The following is a 19,709-nucleotide window of genomic DNA, read 5'->3' on the forward strand; positions in this document are numbered from 1 at the left end:
CCCCGGTCCCGTGGCCTCCCCAGGCCCCCCCCCCACCTCTGCCAAGCAAGCATGCATGTCCTAAATTAAAAACATTTTTTAAAAAATTGTGAGAAGGGACCAGCAGTTAGGATAATGGCTATGTTGCTGGACTTCCATGTAGTCAAACGCAGTTCGCGTCCCAGACCTGGTGGCTTAAAACTCACACAGAGCACGTGTGCGTGCATGCCCAAGATCCCAAGAGGAGAATGAAGGAGAAGGGACTGCGGCATGACATCCCCCCTGGGGGGTGATTTCTCGCCTTGTCTCTCTGTCTCTCTCTCTCTCCATCTGGCGAGTGCACACACCCTTATGGCGAAAACCTCTTCAAAAAAAAAAAAATGTATGAGAGCATTTTTACTTTTAAATAAATAACTAAAATAGGACCAACAGATAGTGTAATGGTTAGATTGCTGACTCCCACGTAGTTGACCACAGTTTGAGTCCCCAACTTAGTTGTTTAAAACTCACACTAGCACACGTGTGTGAATTCCCCAAATCCCAAGAGGAGAATGGAGAAGGGATTGCAGCATGGCCATCCTCCCTGGGGGTGAGTTCTTGCTTTCTGTCTCTCTTTCACTCTACCTATCTCTCTGGCAAGCATACATCCCCTATTGAAAAATCTCTATTAAAAAAAAAAAAAAAAGAACCAAAATAGGGGACCAGCAGGTGGTGCGGGGATTAAGGTGCTGGACTCCCATGTGGTCAACTGTGGTTCAAGTCCTGGAACCAGTGACTTGAAACTCATGCTGGTGTGTGTATGTGCATGCCGAAAATCCTGAGAGGAGAATGGACTGAAGTGTGACCATCCTTGCTGGGGGGTGATTTCTCATTTTCTATTTCTCTGTCTCTCTGGTGAGCACATGCATCCTATAGCAAAAATCTCTATAAATAAGTAAATAAAACAGAAAACCATTTTTCCAGAAGTCCAGAAGGAGAGTTGGAGTTCAGGTATTTGTTTAAACCAGTACCAACTTACCTTATTCTAGTCAGTTCAATTAAGCAATGATTATGTTGAGCATTCTCTATGAACAGAGTGTATGCTGTACAACTGGGAGGTAGTCCATGGAGAACCCAGACAGCTGGGAGATGGGAGAGGGTGTGAAAGATCCTATGGGATATGGGAGCACAGAGTGCTAAGGGAACACCAGGAAGGGCATTAACTCTATCTGGGAGAAGAACATATCTTATCTGGCTTTACAGCTTCACAGTATGTTTAGGAGAAACATGCTGTTTGGATTATAGAGAGTGGTGTGAAAGCATCCTGTTTGGGAATAGGAAACGAAAACATGCATATTTCCCCCTTGGCTTTGTCCACGTTCATTATGTTTTCTTCCAAGTTCCTCCTCTTATCTCATCATGAGATTATAACTCCTTGTGAGTGCACAGGATGCTGGCTCTAAATAGATTCCTGGGAAAAGGCCTGAAAATGCCTGTGTCATGCCAGGGCGTGGGAGGTATTGAATGAAGGAACCAGACAGGGACACGAGGAGGGGAGAAAAGGGACCTTGCAACACAGCTGGCTTTGGTTAACTTAACAACTGAGGCCAGGGGTAGGCAAGACCAAGGGGCCCAAACCTTGATAACAATCAGGCAATTCAATTGAGAGATTACTTTTGGCATTCTCTACTTGACCTTTCCACTCTAATGCTGTCCTCTAGACAGGGCTAGGTGCCCACTCTAGGCATCCTGTCTCCTCCCGGGTAGCACTTGCTCTTGTTACCCCATTACACTGAAAGTTCGTCAAGTCCAAGGCTTCTCTTGTATTCCCAGTATCTAGCATAATGCCTGACTCAGAGTAAGCCTCAGAAAATATGTTTCTATTTTTTAAATTAAAAAAACACTGGAAGACTCCAAATTGAACACACACCCACTCCTTTTTTTTTTAACAAAAAATTACAAAAAGATCTTTAAGTTCCCATTCATGTCCTTTCTGATATGTTTCCCTTGCAAAAGCAGATGTATCAATGTATACAGTAAATGGTTGGATTGACTGATACATGAGTGACTAAATGAATCTAACAAGTGGAAGAAGCTAAAGGAATGGATATCAGAAATTAAGCCAACCACCAAAAGGCATTGAAAAAAAATCCAGTAACATGGCCAAGAAGCTCTGGACATTAACATAATCCCACTCTGTGTTTTAGCTATTGTAAATAAGCTCCAATAAACATAGATGTACAGATATATATATTAAAAAAAAAAAAAAAACATAACCCACTCTGGCTTAGTTGCCTTTCAGAATCTGTTTTTCAGGTAAGAAGCATTCTTGAGTGAGCCTCTCCTGGAAGCTCACTAAAATAAATGACTACCTATGGTCACAGATGCAGGGACAGAAAACATCCTTGTCTGTGGAAACAGATCCTGCTTCTGGGGACGTAAGCACCAATTCCAAATCAGGCACAAATGCTTCTCCTTTGAATTAAGGGTTTGCAATCCCTTGCCATAGTCATAGTCATAGATACTAGCTAGTGAGCTTCTTGAGCGTAGGAATTATGTCCTTTATATCATATTACACACAAGATTTGTAGTGTTCTGCCAAAAATGGAGGAATGGGTATCCAATAGATACTTAGTAAATAAGAAATAAGAATTGACACACTGTCCTTGCCTTACCGCCCAGTGTTTTCCCTACTTTGCAGTGAACTGAACTTGTACTAGTTTCCTATGGCTGCTCTAATTATCACAAACTTGGTGGATTGAAATGATACAGATATACTATTTTATCACTCTGAAGGTAAAAAGTGCTAATATCAAGGTGCTGGCAGAGCTGTGTTCCTCCTGGAGGAACACAGAGAATTCATGCTTTTTATTTCCACCTGCACTTCTTGGCTTATGGCCCCTTCCTACCTGCCAACTTCTGCTTCTGCTATCACAATTACTTCTCTGACTCTGACCCTGATGCCTCCTTCTTAGAACCACAGCAGGCCCACCCAGATAAGCCATGAAAATCACTCCACCTCAAGATCCTTATTCACATCTGCAAAATTCCTTTTCCTGTGTTTCAGGGATGAGAATGTAGACAACTTTGGGCATTATTATCCTGTCTATCATATAGTCCTTGGGACAGAGGGACAGATCTGCATACTTATTAATCCATCATTCACTTTCCTTTTTGGATATTAGTTTCTTTACCTGTAAACAGGAAATTCATTCGACAAATATGTTATTGGCCACACATCTTCTAAAACTAGAGGGTACAGAATAAAGCAGATTCAAGTCTCTGCTCTTATAATGCTTACATTTTAGAAGAGGAATAAAGTTAAATGTGTTAGGTGGGGAAAGTGTTGAGGGTTGGTGAGGAAACAAAGGTATCCAGAGTGGAGCAAAGTAGGAAGAAAACAATGGGTAAGAAGCCAGAGAGGGAGGGTGGGGTGCAGAATGTAGATCTCTTAGTCTTTCAGGACTTGACAAAGACTTCAGATTTCTTCAGAGGACATGGCAGTGTTTTGAACAGAAGAGTAACTATGATCTGACTTTTTTTTTTTTTTAGTTTGCTATAGGGCATGTGTGCTTGCTGCAGAGAGACAGAGAAAGACTGAGAGGGAAAGTGAAAAATCACCCCCTACACACACCCTCCAAGGGATGGCCACATCACAATCAATTCTCTTCCATTCTTCTCTTGGGATTTTGAACACACATGCCCACACGCCCAATGTGTTCATCAAGCTGCTGGGTCCAGGACTCGAACTGCAGTCAGCCAAGTGAAACCTAGCCTCCTGAACTTCCATGCCACCTGCTGGCCCTGACTTACATTTTAATGGATCACTCTGCTGATTGAGAATACTAAAGGGGACAAGGGTGGTAGTAAGGAAATTTGCTAGTTCCTCATTATCTTTACCTTTCTTTAACACCTGATTCATTTGCACATCCTTGCTTTGTTCATATAGTTATTTCTCCTAAGAGTATTTACTTTTCTTTCCAATTCAAAATTCTGTTCAGCACTTCCTTCAAGATGGAGCTCAGTTCTCATCTTAGAGTTGTAAGGGAACTCCTTATCATCTGCCTCCATTTTCAGAGGAGGAAACTGGGGTCCAGAACCCTTGAGAAGCTTTACACCATTATACAAATAATAAATAGTGATGCTAGGACTGCCCATAAAATATGATTCAAAGGAAATTGAGAGGTCTCCATGACAAAAAAGACATTTCTCCTGAAATTCTATTCATTGTTTGCAGTATCTTCCATTAAACTGAAATCCTAGAGAGGATGGAGAATATCTTATTCAATACTGTATACTTTGACCAAGTATGGGGCCTGGCATGACAGACATCTGGCAAGTATTTGCTAGGTGAGTAAGTAGCATAATGTCAAGCCCTCGACAATCTGTGATTATCTCTCCACTCCACCTCACTCTACATCTCATGATGTTAAATGCTAGACCAAAGATCAAAAATCCATGAAGGTTCTAGTAAAGGAGACATTATTATTAACAAAGGAATAGGAACAGATCTTCCTAACACAGTAAAGGTCAACGCTAGAGACCCTCTTTTCCTTCCCTTCTCAATCCCCAAGCAATTGTAGGATAGGGGGATAAAATAAAATGAAAGCTTTGAACAGCCACATCCAATGCCCTGTGGCCTTCTGTGCCCAAGGTGTGGTGAGTTTGTTCTCATGAGGGTGATCAACAGCAGTGACAACGTGAGAAGTAAAGCCAGAGTTGTGTGGGAATTGCGTGTGTTGATTGGGAGAAGGGCCCCATGAAGTGAGTCCTAATTTTCGCTGTGGTCTTGTGAACTTATACTGAGCTATCTAGTTGCTAATAATTTTTAAAGAAGGACATGAGTTTACACTACCATGTCTGTCCTCTAGAATGGCACCTGTCCTGCTGTATTTTAGAAAGTTTATAAGAAATCTCTGAAATACTCAGCTTCTCCATGGTGGCATAGTGCCTTAAGCATTTATGGAGCACCAGTGCCTTGCACAGGACCATGTTAACAATAAGTGATAAATAAATATGGGAAGGATAAATGCAATGGAAGCATAGAGACAAGGAAGAATGCTGGCTTTCCAAGTTCCACTGTCTTTGAGATTTCAGAGTGAGAAACAGGAAACAAGCATCTAGAAAAGATACAACATATGAAGGGATTTCAAAAAGGTCATAGAGCAGTTAGCATAATGGCTATGTTGTTGGACTCCCATTTAGTCGACCACAGTTGGAGTCCTGGACTCGGTGCCTTAAACGCCTGCCGGGTGCATGTGCGTGCATGCCCAAGCCGAGAGGAGAATGGAAGAGAAGGGATTCTGGCACCCCCTGGGGGTGATTTCTCGCTTTCTGTCTCTCTCTTTCTGGCTAGTGCACTCATCCTACAGCAAAAACCTCTCCAAAAAAAAAAAAAAAAGAAAAAGAAAAGAAAGAAAGGAAGAAAGAAAAAAAAAAAGTCATAGAAAATGGAATCAAAGTATATTTTGGTGAAAAATCTTTGAAATCCATGTATAATTTTTCCTAATCCACATTTTCATCAACTTTTTGAAGACCCCTATGTGATTCCTGTGATGACACAAAGATAACCTTTTTAGTCATTTATTTTCATGGATGTGTAGTAAGCATGAGTAAAATATAAATGAATAAAAGTACTGGCTTCTTGGGAACCAGCAGTTAGCATAATGGCTATGTCGCTGGACTCCCATGTAGTCGACCGTGGTTCGCGTCCCAGACCCGGTGGCTTAAAACTCACGCCGGGTGCGTGTGCGTGTGTGCCCAAGATCCCGAGAGGAGAATGGAGGAGAAGGGATTGCAGCATGACCATCCCCCCTGGGGGGTGATTTCTCACTTTCTGTCTCTCTGTCTCTCTCTGTCTGTCTGGCGAGCGCACGCGCCCTATAGCGAAAACCTCTCCAAAAAAAAAAAGTACTGGCTTCTTTGTCTGATAACATTTAGAGTGCAATGGTTCTTTGTCCTCCCCCTCTTACACTAGCTTCAGGCTTTCCTCTGATACCACCTCCCAGACTACATCTTTCAACTGTATCTCCACGCCCAGAAGATGAATGTTGCATTAGAAGACTTTTTAGTTCACCTTATTTTGAATTTATTATCTAATCATTTTCTCATTAACAATACTCTCTTCAAGTTAACATCACAATTTGGTTCTATTCTTCCAGCACTAGATTATCCAAGTTTCTGAGTCTTCCATGGATTCACATGTAATAATTAAAAAGTCATTCAGGCCCCAGCGGGACCATCTATCAAAATGGGAGGATAATTCAGCCTATCAGCCTACAAGTGTATTTCCAAAGTACTGGAGGATCGTTGAGATAAAAATGCAACACTGGCAAGAGCATAAGTTTAGATAGTTAAGAGATTGGAAGGAACCTGGAAAACTATCTGGATTAACCACTCCCCTTTTTACAGATAACAGAATAGGCTCAGAAGTTAAAGACTTTCCATCGTCACGGTACTAGTTACGGCAGAGTTGGCCTGGAAATAAAGCCCAGTGATCTTTTCTGTGTGCCTGTTAACTTGTGGAACACATCTCTTTCCTCCTGTTTCTCATTGCCTCAGCCCTCTGAATGGAAGTTTACCCTCCTAAATGTACAACTGATATAAACATATCCTTCAAAAGAGATGCTGGCAGACAGATAACTTGCGATACATAAGGGATGATGTAATCACAAGGGCAGAGTCCAGAAATAAATCATATCTTCAAAAAGTGTTTGCAGATATTGCATTTTGAATAATTTTCATATAAATTATTTTACCCACCACAGGAATGCTACTCTTTCCTGAAGGGAATTGACCAGAGAGGGAAATAGAATATAGAAAAGGTAGTTTAGATTTATTTTTAAAACATCAGTTGAAATCTAAGTAATAACCCTCAACTAATCAGGTTTTTAGCAGAAAGAGCAAGCCATAAGAAAGCAAGCATATATCAGAGAATTTAAAAATCATTCCAGGGCAGGGGGGACCAGCAGTTAGCGTAATGGCTATGTCGCTGGACTCCCACATAGTTGGCCACGGTTCGCATCCCAGACCCGGTGGCTTAAAACTCACGCCGGGCGCGTGTGCGTCCGTGCCCAAGATCCCAAGAGGAGAATGGAGGAGAAGGGATTGCGGCGTGGCTATCCCCCCTGGGGGGTGATTTCTCGCTTTCTGTCTCTCTGTCTCTCTCTGTCTGGTGAGCACACGCGCCCTATCACAAAACAAAACAAAACAAAAAAACCTCTCCAAAAAAAAAAAAAAAATGGTTCCAGGGTTTATCTTAGGCTCAATAAATTTTTTTTCTCAATTTCCTGTACTATTTTTAAAGCACCCCTGCACACCTCCTTCCTCCCTTTTGTGTGTTCATTTAATCAATCTGCCAATATTTATTGATTTCTTCTCTGACGTGCCAAGTACTCTGCTAAGACAGAAATAATCTTACCTTCCAAATGTTTAATGTTTAGTTAGAAAGTTATCCTAAAAAGACTTAAAATTTTATCACATTTTTAAAGTTATATTTATAGTTCTTAAGTGGACAGCTCTGTACAGAATATTTCCATTTAGCCTTCCACATCTACTATCTACCATTTTGCATTTTGTTCTGTGCTACAGGGGACTGAGGGTGGGGCTAGGAAACTGACCTGTGTGGACCAGATAAATACATACCTTTGCTCTGAGGTTTGCTGAATGGAAGGAACAAAAAGAACAGAATATCAGAGGGTGGGAGGAGAGGGAGGCCAAGGTATTTATTTCCCATACCTCACATACACATTGATCCCCACTACTGCCAAGCTGTGGGTAAGTAGTGGCTCTATACCTTTCCTAAAGGCCACAGCACCTGTTGAATAGGCTTCTCCTAGAACTATTGTTTAGGCTAGTAGCTGTCATACAAATCACTGTGGTTGCCAATTACAAAATAATTAGTACCTTTCTGAGGGGGGAAAAAGCAATATAACTAGAAACTACTACTGAAAGTAGCTAGAGAAGGAAAACAGGTCAAGATAGTCTTTCTACTTGACCTTTAAAGAGAGATCTGTGGAAAGTCACCTCATGTTCACAGTTGGCTAAGAAGTTTCATATTCTCTGTCTTCATAAACCTGAACCTGCCATACCAGAAAGGACCAGAAAGGCCAATTTTATTGAATGTAGTTGCCTGGAGCAGAGTCTTGAGAAAAACTGTGAGATCCAGTCTCAGCATCTCTGTATCAGTATCTTCCATGGACATGGGCTCAGTGGACATGCTCTAAAATGTGGTTACTGGGCAATACCCATTTCTATATCTGTAAATGACTACCTCAGAACAGATTGGAAACTAGTGTCTAGAACCCCAAGAGTTACACTGTATGCCATCTAGCTCTCCTACTTTTATACTCATTTTACATATAAGGAAAAAGAGGCACATGAAGATTAAATAGCTCACTAAGATCAGTAATGTGGCTGGCATACAGATTTTCTCCAAGTGTGTGCTCAGTTCTACTTATTAAAAAGGGAAGAAAAACACAGCTGACTATAATTGTTGATAAGTTTTAGGAAGTCCAATGGGATCTGACTGGCCAAACTGGAATCTGACTGAGACAGTGAGGTTAATACCCTATTTTTTAGAGAGATCAAGGTATCTTGTCATCTAATTTTTAGAAGGAGCAAGATCTAAGTGTCATGCTGGACTTAAGTCGTCATAACTAGGATCCCAACATCACACCAAATAGGTGGAGTGTGGGAAGGGATCTAATGTAGTTTGAGTACATAAACTAAACAGAAGATAGCCTACCTAAAAGCTACTCCAGAAGCTTTTTAGAGGCCTTACCAAAATTCTTCTTGTAAAAGTAAGCTTTGAAGTGGAAAACCTGTTTGCCCAACATATGAAGTAGCTAAGAGTAAATGAGGGTGATTTTAAATAGTAAGAGTAAAGATAGCATATGGATCTTGTCTTCAGACCATACCACCTGGAAAAGATACACCATGCAGAGAGACAACAAGGTAAAATATTCTTTCAAAAGTTTGTGCTACTTTTTAAGTTCCATTTTCCCCACGGAACAAGTAATAAAACTGAGGATGAATGGTGGGGATGGAGAACACTAAAAATAGTCTCTTAAAATTTTTCAAAATTGTTCTCTATTCTACTGCAGAGCCATATGTAAGGGAATAATTCTCTATCTTCTTAAAAAAAAAAACCTGTTATTTAATGCTGAACTGGTAACTTAAAAAAGAGTATGGTGGATAAAGTCACTGGATTCCCACGTGGTTGACCAGATCAAGTCCTGGACTTGGTGGTTTGCTTTCTCACTTTCTGTCTGGTCAAATTTAAAAAAAAGAAAAAAAAATAGTAACAAATAGAATTAAATAAATAAATAAATCTTTAGGGAAAAAAAAGAGTATGGAGAGAAAACATTAAATAATGAAGAAGAATCCTAGGGCTTGTAATATTTCTATATAATTGGTCCTCCTGGTACTGCACGCAAAACACTTTACAAGTAAGGGAGTCCAATTTTGAAGATCAGTCATGCAAACAGTTCACTTGTCTGTTCTGACTCTACCCATCTGCCCCAACACCTCCTAATTCTAATCAAAATGCCTTCACTGTGGAGTAGGAAAGAGAGCCCTAAGGGCAAGAAGCTGAATCTGACAACCCAAAAGCTGTGGCCTTACCCCTTAATTTTAAGGACAATGTACTCCAAGAAAAGTCTCCTTTGCTATTCATATCACTTTCGTCTTCCATTGATTTTAGAGACAGTAAAACTCCCTTAAAACCCCTAAGTAGCTTTCCCAAATACAAGATAGGCTCTCTGATTCCTGTCATCACACTAAGATGATACTCTAACTTGCACTTGAGCAAAACCTACTAGCAACAGTGTTTTTCAGCGTTGGAGTAGAGAGATGACAGCGGCAGCCTTTTAGAAATTGGACAGATAATTGTTCTACCTCTAAAGCCTGACTCAAGGCTGTGGCTTTCCAAAAAACATTTACCCACTCGGACCAACCCGAGCCTACCTTCTTCAGCCTACAGCAGTGTCATCTCAAGTAGAGTGTTCCTCTGGAGGTTGAGGCTCTTTCTATTCCTGCTCTTATTTGTCTGTAATTTTCATGAAGTACTTGACCATTTTCATCAGCTATAAAATGAGTAGAACTAGAGTTAAGTTAAAGTGAATAAAGGCAATCTCCAAATCATTATTAGTTTCCCACATACTTTAATGACCTGGGAAGTTATCTCAGGGGTACAATCTGCCCCATTTTGATCCATTCTTTTTTTTTTTTAACTTACCATAGGGCTTACCCAGTGGGGATAGCCATGGGGCAAATCCCTTCTCCTCCATTCCTCTCTCAGTATTTTGGGCACACATGTACATGCAACTGACATGATTTTCAGGCTGCCAGATCCAGGACTCACCATATAGCCAGCCATGTGAGATCTAGCCACCTTACCCACCATACCACCAGCTGGCCCAATCCATTCTTTTTTTTTTTTAACTTACCATAGGGCTTACCCAGTGGGGATAGCCATGGGGCAAATCCCTTCTCCTCCATTCCTCTCTCAGTATTTTGGGCACACATGTACATGCAACTGACATGATTTTCAGGCTGCCAGATCCAGGACTCACCATATAGCCAGCCATGTGAGATCTAGCCACCTTACCCACCATACCACCAGCTGGCCCAATCCATTCTTTTTTTTTTTTAACTTACCATAGGGCTTACCCAGTGGGGATAGCCATGGGGCAAATCCCTTCTCCTCCATTCCTCTCTCAGTATTTTGGGCACACATGTACATGCAACTGACATGATTTTCAGGCTGCCAGATCCAGGACTCACCATATAGCCAGCCATGTGAGATCTAGCCACCTTACCCACCATACCACCAGCTGGCCCAATCCATTCTTTTTTTTTTTTAACTTACCATAGGGCTTACCCAGTGGGGATAGCCATGGGGCAAATCCCTTCTCCTCCATTCCTCTCTCAGTATTTTGGGCACACATGTACATGCAACTGACATGATTTTCAGGCTGCCAGATCCAGGACTCACCATATAGCCAGCCATGTGAGATCTAGCCACCTTACCCACCATACCACCAGCTGGCCCAATCCATTCTTTTTTTTTTTTAACTTACCATAGGGCTTACCCAGTGGGGATAGCCATGGGGCAAATCCCTTCTCCTCCATTCCTCTCTCAGTATTTTGGGCACACATGTACATGCAACTGACATGATTTTCAGGCTGCCAGATCCAGGACTCACCATATAGCCAGCCATGTGAGATCTAGCCACCTTACCCACCATACCACCAGCTGGCCCAATCCATTCTTTTTTTTTTTTAACTTACCATAGGGCTTACCCAGTGGGGATAGCCATGGGGCAAATCCCTTCTCCTCCATTCCTCTCTCAGTATTTTGGGCACACATGTACATGCAACTGACATGATTTTCAGGCTGCCAGATCCAGGACTCACCATATAGCCAGCCATGTGAGATCTAGCCACCTTACCCACCATACCACCAGCTGGCCCAATCCATTCTTTTTTTTTTTTAACTTACCATAGGGCTTACCCAGTGGGGATAGCCATGGGGCAAATCCCTTCTCCTCCATTCCTCTCTCAGTATTTTGGGCACACATGTACATGCAACTGACATGATTTTCAGGCTGCCAGATCCAGGACTCACCATATAGCCAGCCATGTGAGATCTAGCCACCTTACCCACCATACCACCAGCTGGCCCAATCCATTCTTTTTTTTTTTTAACTTACCATAGGGCTTACCCAGTGGGGATAGCCATGGGGCAAATCCCTTCTCCTCCATTCCTCTCTCAGTATTTTGGGCACACATGTACATGCAACTGACATGATTTTCAGGCTGCCAGATCCAGGACTCACCATATAGCCAGCCATGTGAGATCTAGCCACCTTACCCACCATACCACCAGCTGGCCCAATCCATTCTTTTTTTTTTTTAACTTACCATAGGGCTTACCCAGTGGGGATAGCCATGGGGCAAATCCCTTCTCCTCCATTCCTCTCTCAGTATTTTGGGCACACATGTACATGCAACTGACATGATTTTCAGGCTGCCAGATCCAGGACTCACCATATAGCCAGCCATGTGAGATCTAGCCACCTTACCCACCATACCACCAGCTGGCCCAATCCATTCTTTTTTTTTTTTAACTTACCATAGGGCTTACCCAGTGGGGATAGCCATGGGGCAAATCCCTTCTCCTCCATTCCTCTCTCAGTATTTTGGGCACACATGTACATGCAACTGACATGATTTTCAGGCTGCCAGATCCAGGACTCACCATATAGCCAGCCATGTGAGATCTAGCCACCTTACCCACCATACCACCAGCTGGCCCAATCCATTCTTTTTTTTTTTTAACTTACCATAGGGCTTACCCAGTGGGGATAGCCATGGGGCAAATCCCTTCTCCTCCATTCCTCTCTCAGTATTTTGGGCACACATGTACATGCAACTGACATGATTTTCAGGCTGCCAGATCCAGGACTCACCATATAGCCAGCCATGTGAGATCTAGCCACCTTACCCACCATACCACCAGCTGGCCCAATCCATTCTTTTTTTTTTTTAACTTACCATAGGGCTTACCCAGTGGGGATAGCCATGGGGCAAATCCCTTCTCCTCCATTCCTCTCTCAGTATTTTGGGCACACATGTACATGCAACTGACATGATTTTCAGGCTGCCAGATCCAGGACTCACCATATAGCCAGCCATGTGAGATCTAGCCACCTTACCCACCATACCACCAGCTGGCCCAATCCATTCTTTTTTTTTTTTAACTTACCATAGGGCTTACCCAGTGGGGATAGCCATGGGGCAAATCCCTTCTCCTCCATTCCTCTCTCAGTATTTTGGGCACACATGTACATGCAACTGACATGATTTTCAGGCTGCCAGATCCAGGACTCACCATATAGCCAGCCATGTGAGATCTAGCCACCTTACCCACCATACCACCAGCTGGCCCAATCCATTCTTTTTTTTTTTTAACTTACCATAGGGCTTACCCAGTGGGGATAGCCATGGGGCAAATCCCTTCTCCTCCATTCCTCTCTCAGTATTTTGGGCACACATGTACATGCAACTGACATGATTTTCAGGCTGCCAGATCCAGGACTCACCATATAGCCAGCCATGTGAGATCTAGCCACCTTACCCACCATACCACCAGCTGGCCCAATCCATTCTTTTTTTTTTTTAACTTACCATAGGGCTTACCCAGTGGGGATAGCCATGGGGCAAATCCCTTCTCCTCCATTCCTCTCTCAGTATTTTGGGCACACATGTACATGCAACTGACATGATTTTCAGGCTGCCAGATCCAGGACTCACCATATAGCCAGCCATGTGAGATCTAGCCACCTTACCCACCATACCACCAGCTGGCCCAATCCATTCTTTTTTTTTTTTAACTTACCATAGGGCTTACCCAGTGGGGATAGCCATGGGGCAAATCCCTTCTCCTCCATTCCTCTCTCAGTATTTTGGGCACACATGTACATGCAACTGACATGATTTTCAGGCTGCCAGATCCAGGACTCACCATATAGCCAGCCATGTGAGATCTAGCCACCTTACCCACCATACCACCAGCTGGCCCAATCCATTCTTTTTTTTTTTTAACTTACCATAGGGCTTACCCAGTGGGGATAGCCATGGGGCAAATCCCTTCTCCTCCATTCCTCTCTCAGTATTTTGGGCACACATGTACATGCAACTGACATGATTTTCAGGCTGCCAGATCCAGGACTCACCATATAGCCAGCCATGTGAGATCTAGCCACCTTACCCACCATACCACCAGCTGGCCCAATCCATTCTTTTTTTTTTTTTTTTTCCTTTTCTTTTGGAGGGGTTTTTGCTATAGGGCACAGGCACTTACCAGAAAGACAGACAGAGACAGAGATATAAAGCAAAAAATCACTCCCCAAGGGAGATGACCAAGCCACAATCCCTTTTCCTCCATTCTCCTCTCAGGATATCGGGCACGCATGCACACGTGCCCGGCCTGAGTTTAAACCACCAGGTCCAAGACTCGAATCGTGGTCGACTACATGGGAGTATAGTGACATAGCCGTTGCGCCAACTGCTGGTCCTGAATCCATTATTTCCTATAATGGATCCAGCACAAGATGGTACAGCCAGAGAACTGTAGCTTTACCCAACAATAAAGAAAAGAAAGGTTGTTTCTATCATAGAATCTTCTATATTTGAAAAAGGTATTCAATATAAATGAAAGGTCAAGGGTGATGAATTGTGCTTTAAGTAAATTTTGAATACAATTGCCTTGTGGTCTTTGCAGTCTGCAAAATTCTTCTTTAAGTGAATAAATGTGTAGGCCAACTCTCTATTACCTTGATCAGCATCTAATACCAACCTGACACACAGAATTAAATTAGAGAAACAAAATTGGATACTTTAAGACTTGAGGGCTGATTACACTACTAGAGCTAAGAGTGGATTTAAACTCTTTTCTTATCCCATTTAAATCTAACTAGGTATAAACTCTCCATTACTGAGGAGTAGAGGTGTGTCTGCAGAGGTGGAGGTTCCCCTTGATGTTCTTGGACAAGGAAACCTAATCCTTTCTTCTGACACACATGGTTGCAATAGAAAGTGTTTCTCAACTGCCAGTCTGGTTTTAATCTGTTGTTTCTAGCAAGAGAGGATTTGCAGGGAATGTTAAGGAGAAGCAAAATTACCAGAACTTGCTATAAAATGAAAGTGTTGATGAGAAATCAAACTTTAAACAAATGTTCAAAATGGTAAGCATGAACATGTACACACACGAATCAAGTGTGTGTACACAGTCCATGGTATAAGTATAGGACTACATAAGTTTAACATTAAGTACTTAAAGTTTGCTTTATTTTTTCTACATATTTATTTTTACATAATTTGAAGTTATGCTTCATCTTGCTCTTTCTTTTTTTTTTTAATTGCCAGAGGATACATGTGACACAGAGAGAGAAAACATCCTTCGATGGGGCATAGTCATTACATAACCCCTTTTCCTGCATTTCTCCATTTCATCAGGATTTTGGACATGTGTACACACACATGCACCCAGTCAAGCCACCAGGCCAGGAGTCAAATGCTATTGGCTATGCAGGATCCTACTCCCTATGCACAGAGCTTAAACACTATTCTACATGGCTGGCCCTAAGTTTGCTTTAAAACAATATTTATATCTCATGTTACTGAAGTTCTTCAGATTACACAAATGATAATAGTGGTTAAATACCATCATTAAACACAGCACAGTGTTTTATTTAAACAATACTGCTGGAAAATGAGATAATCTATAGGTAAATCTTTCATAGACCCAAACTTACAACAGCATGACATGTTTCTAAAATATTAACCATTTTTGGGGCTGGCAGGTGGCATGGTAGTTAATGGTGTGGACTCCCACATGGCCAACTGTGGTTTGAATCCCAGACCTGGCAGCTTGCTTCCTCACTCTCTCTCTCTCTGGCCCTCTCTGGTCAAATTAAACATTAATTAATTTAATTAAACCATTCTTAATTTTAATAAAATATATTAACCATTTTTGTATGGAAACTTTTTAACAGTGTATTCTAGAGTTTTTCTTTAAAGATACACTGACTAATATATAATCTTTCCCTGAAGATTCTTTGTTACTATGTTTAAAACACTTATTAAACTGGGGTCCAGCAGATGGCAAAATGGTTACGTCACTGGACTCTAACAGTTGACTATGGTTTGAGTCCCAGACCCAGCAGCTTAAAACTCATGCTGGGTGCATGTGCGTGCATGCCCAAAATCCCTAGAGGAAAATGGAGAAGGGACTGCGGATTGGCCATCCCCCCGGAGGGTGATTTTTCGCTGTCTTACTATCTCTGTCTCTCTGGCAATTGAACATTCCCTACAGCAAAAATCTCTCTTAAAAAAAAGCTTTATTGAATTAAAATAAGCTGAACGTACTGCTCACCTTTTCTTTTTAAAGAAATATTTATTAAATTTTATTTATTATTATTTTTTGATTTGACTAGAGAGAGACATGGAAAGTGGGGGTAGTGAGAAAGCAAGCTGCCAAGTCTGGGACTCGAACTATGGTAGAACACGTGGGAGTCTGGCACTCAACCACCATGCCACCCGCTGGTCTCTATGCTGCTCATCTTAAAAGATGGCTAGAAGATGTTAAAATTTTTGGTCATACTCTTACCAATACCAGAACGCTATTGTGCAAAAGTGTAAAAGTAGAGTTAGCTCACTTTTAAGAGAGAGATTTTTTTTTTTGTGATAGGCCGTATGTGCTCACCAGAAGGACAGAGACAGAAAACAAGAAATCACCCCCCAGAAAGATGACCATGTTGTAATCCTTTCTCCCCTGTTCTCCTCCTGGGATTTTGGGCACATACACACACAAGCTCAGCCTGAGTTTAAAGGTGCTGGGTCCAGGACTCGAACCAGGGTTGACTATGTGGAAGTCCAGCAATATAACCATTACACCATATGCTGGTCCTGTCACCTCACTTTTAACAGGTCCTGTGTTTTTTCTGTTGTCAACTACTTCTTCTAGCTGTAAAAAGTCTATCAATTTCTGACAATTGTTTAAGTTGTTAAAATCAAATTTAGATTTAAAAGGTGTGCCTACACACTAGTGTAAGACATTATTCTACAAACCGGGGTCAATATAAAAATTATAAAATATAGTCCTTGTCCAGGAAGCAATCTAGCTTGCTGGCTGAGTGATACTTGAGAATTACCAGATCACCATCGCAGTGAGAAACACAATTTATGACTTTTAATAAAATCTTGTTATTACATTGTTAATATAATTAAATTTAAATAATTAATATTAACTAAAAATCTAGTAACAAAATTTGCAAGTAACTTCATTTTAAAAATCAGGATATTGGGACCAACAGGTGGTATGGTGATTAAGGGCACTGGACTCCCACATGGCCAAACACTGCTGGAGTCTAGAACCTGGCAGCTTGCTTTCTTACTTTCCTCTCTCTCACCCTGTCTCTCTGGTCAAATTTAAAGAAATAAATGAATGAATAAAATTTAAAAATTTATATTTTTAAAAAATCAGGATATTAAAATGATCAGAGTTGTGTTCTGACAGACTCTTCTTTAGAGAGATTATATCTTGGAACCATTATCAGTCATACAAATACTGGCAGGGTAGATTAAGAAGTACTAGTGAAAATAAAGTGGGTGCATCATTTGATAGCTTTTGGTGCACCAGTCTCATTGCTAGGTTTTTATCTTGCAATCTCGAAGGCTGTCAGAAGTCTAATTCTGATCATTTCTAGGGTCGTGTAACTAGTTATAAATCTATAGAAAACTTAATGGTAATGCTTTACAATATATATGAGTACTAAACATTTAGGCCATTTATAAAACGTTTTATCCCTGGGTTCAGTAACACCACATTGTTTAGGTTCTCTAACAGATGTTGGCTACTTATTTTTTTTACTTTTATTTATTTATTTATTTCAATCATCTGACCACATTTATTACACAAACTCAGGTCTCAACTCTTTCTTTTCAGTTATCTTCTGCTCTGTAGTTCAAACCTCTTGCCTGAGCTCCAGGTCAGTTTTGTTGAAAAATGAGACTTACTTTCTTAGCTTTTTTCCCCCCCTGATCCATGTAATTCCTTCCCTACTCACTTCTAAATTACACCAAATATGCTTGAAGTTCAGTACTCTGTACACTTAGAGGATTTTACTGTATGTTTTATTAAGGTTTGTCTTACCCTGCTAGATTTCAGCTTCTTCATACAGTACAGGCATTTCTTACACAACTTATCTCCTATTTCCCCGATAACTTTCAGTATTAGTTTAATACATGACTACAACAAAACACAAACGATTCTGGGAAATCTCTTCCCATTAGGTTTTTATGAAAGATTCTTGATCTGCTGGGAGCTTTTTGGGTGCGTTAACAGTATTAGTCCCTTTTGTGATTTAACTCAGGGTATTGCCTTCTTTCTGATGCCTTTCCTGGGTATGGATGAAGCACCAGTGTCCTCATCAACTCTCCTCCCCAAACTTTGTGTTCCCTTGTATAACATCTAAAACAATGTGCATCATTGATTTACTCTGCTACCCCATTAGGCTGAGCACTTCTAGAAGGCAAGGTATAGGTCTTTCTTTGTATCTTCAATGACAAGCACAGGTAAGGTTCAACCAAGTTTGCAGGGCGAATGAATGAAAAAGCTTTTGTCACATAGGTCTCCACCTACAGACCTCTTAAGAGAATTGCGGGGTGTGTGTGTGTGTGTGTGGGGGGTTCGGGGAGCAAGCAACAGGTGGCTTGGTGGTGGCTAGGTGGTGATGGCGCTGGCCTCCCACACGGGCGACCTCCCGGACCCGGGGGCTTGAAAATCACCCGTGTGCTGGGAGCCCAAAATCCGGAGAGGGGAGGAGAAAAGATTGCTGCGTGGCCAAACCCTCGGGGGCTATGGGTAGGGGCGTGATTTCCCACGTTCTATCTCTTTGCCGCTCTCTCGCAAGAGCACGCGCCCTGCGACAAAAGCCTTACAAGACTTAAAAAAAAAAAAAAAAAAAAAAAGAACCGAGAGGCCTTGTTCCAAGAGAAACTCTAAAAACTTACTAAACGCTGGCTCCGGAAGGCTACTAACAGAGAGACAACCTACTTGAGTTTCTTCACAGGCTAAGGCGCTATCATTCCGAAAGAACTTCTCCCTCTAGGGAGGCCGAGCAAGGAATCCAGGACAGGAAACCAAGGAAAACACTAAAGCCAAATCCCACTCGGTTTCTGCCCCCACCTGCTCTGCAAAAATCGGACTTGCCCAGCAGCCCCTCAGGGTCAGCCAGGAGGACCTGGGCATGCGCAGAAAGCAAAGGGAACGACGGCACGGGAACTAACTCAGAGCAGACGTCATTCGAGAACGCGGGCTCCGCCCTTCTCAAGATGGCGCTGCGCTCAATGCGGAAGGCGCGAGGGTGCTGGCGCTTCATCCGGGCACTTCATAAAGGACCCGCAGCTGCTTCCGCTCCTCAGGTAACTGCAGCTGGCCATTCTCCCGCCGGCTTCCCATCCCGTAGGTCCTTTTCATACCTCTCCCCTCCCTCCATTTACGTCTCTCTTCCCGCTTCTTTCAGCGGGTACCGAGCCGTGTCTCTCCTTCAATCTATTTATGACGGCGTGCCTAACTCGTACGTGCTGACGTTGCAAGGATACGTGATAACGTAAAATAGCGTAAAACTCCCTTAGTGGAAGTAGCATACGGCGACCGGACGTGGAGGTGGCTGTGCCTCTTGGTTTGGGAGCTCCTTTTCTCCTCTGTTGCCAGGCAACGCAGGAAGACAACGCCTGCTGGGACAAAAATCAAAGACATGTCATTCCGGGACTGCAGTCCTTCTCTTGGTCTCATTACTGCCTTTTTCCTCCTTTCCTTAACAGTAAGCCAAGAGGCCAACGGAGAAATTGGAGGAGACGCCTTGTTAGGAATTGGGGTGGAGGGAGAGGAGGCGTAGGTCGGTGCAGCCCTCTGACTGGAGCACCTGTTAATGCACCTTCCACTCTACTTCCTCCTCGCTGCGCCATAGCAGTCCTGTGTTAGCACGCTCTGTGCAAGAATGACAGCAAGCTGCCAAAAGCCGCCGTCCTGTCCCATATTTGACAGCACTGCCGTCACCGTTACTCTTCTCTACTCTTCTCGTACTGGAGAGCATAACATGGGCCTCAGCCTGTCAGTATTTGGAATTTTACCCGCCTGGCTGGGAGTATTGGGGGGGGGGGGTTTGACCTTTTCCTTTTTT

General features: G+C 42.4%; 1 protein-coding gene and 1 long non-coding RNA gene across 2 annotated transcripts in view; one reads left to right on the forward strand and one right to left on the reverse strand.

Annotated features, from left to right (window-relative positions):
* Positions 1-7,601: 7,601 nt before the first annotated feature.
* LOC102473954 (uncharacterized) lies at positions 7,602-19,079 on the reverse strand. The gene is made up of 3 exons (XR_337089.1): positions 19,006-19,079; positions 9,925-10,043; positions 7,602-7,619 (listed from the first exon to the last, which is right to left on the reverse strand). It is a non-coding gene; the product is annotated as an uncharacterized LOC102473954 (long non-coding RNA).
* WARS2 (tryptophanyl tRNA synthetase 2, mitochondrial) overlaps positions 18,341-19,709 on the forward strand; it is a 90,416-nt gene continuing 89,047 nt past the window's right edge. The window contains exon 1 of the mRNA XM_006166301.3: positions 18,341-18,948. Coding sequence (XP_006166363.1) covers positions 18,859-18,948 — 90 coding nt within the window. The 5' untranslated portion in view covers positions 18,341-18,858. The remainder of the gene's footprint in view (positions 18,949-19,709) is intronic.

This window comes from Tupaia chinensis, unplaced genomic scaffold (genome assembly GCF_000334495.1).
Source record: "Tupaia chinensis unplaced genomic scaffold, TupChi_1.0 Scaffold144247_1, whole genome shotgun sequence".
NCBI lineage: Eukaryota > Metazoa > Chordata > Mammalia > Scandentia > Tupaiidae > Tupaia > Tupaia belangeri.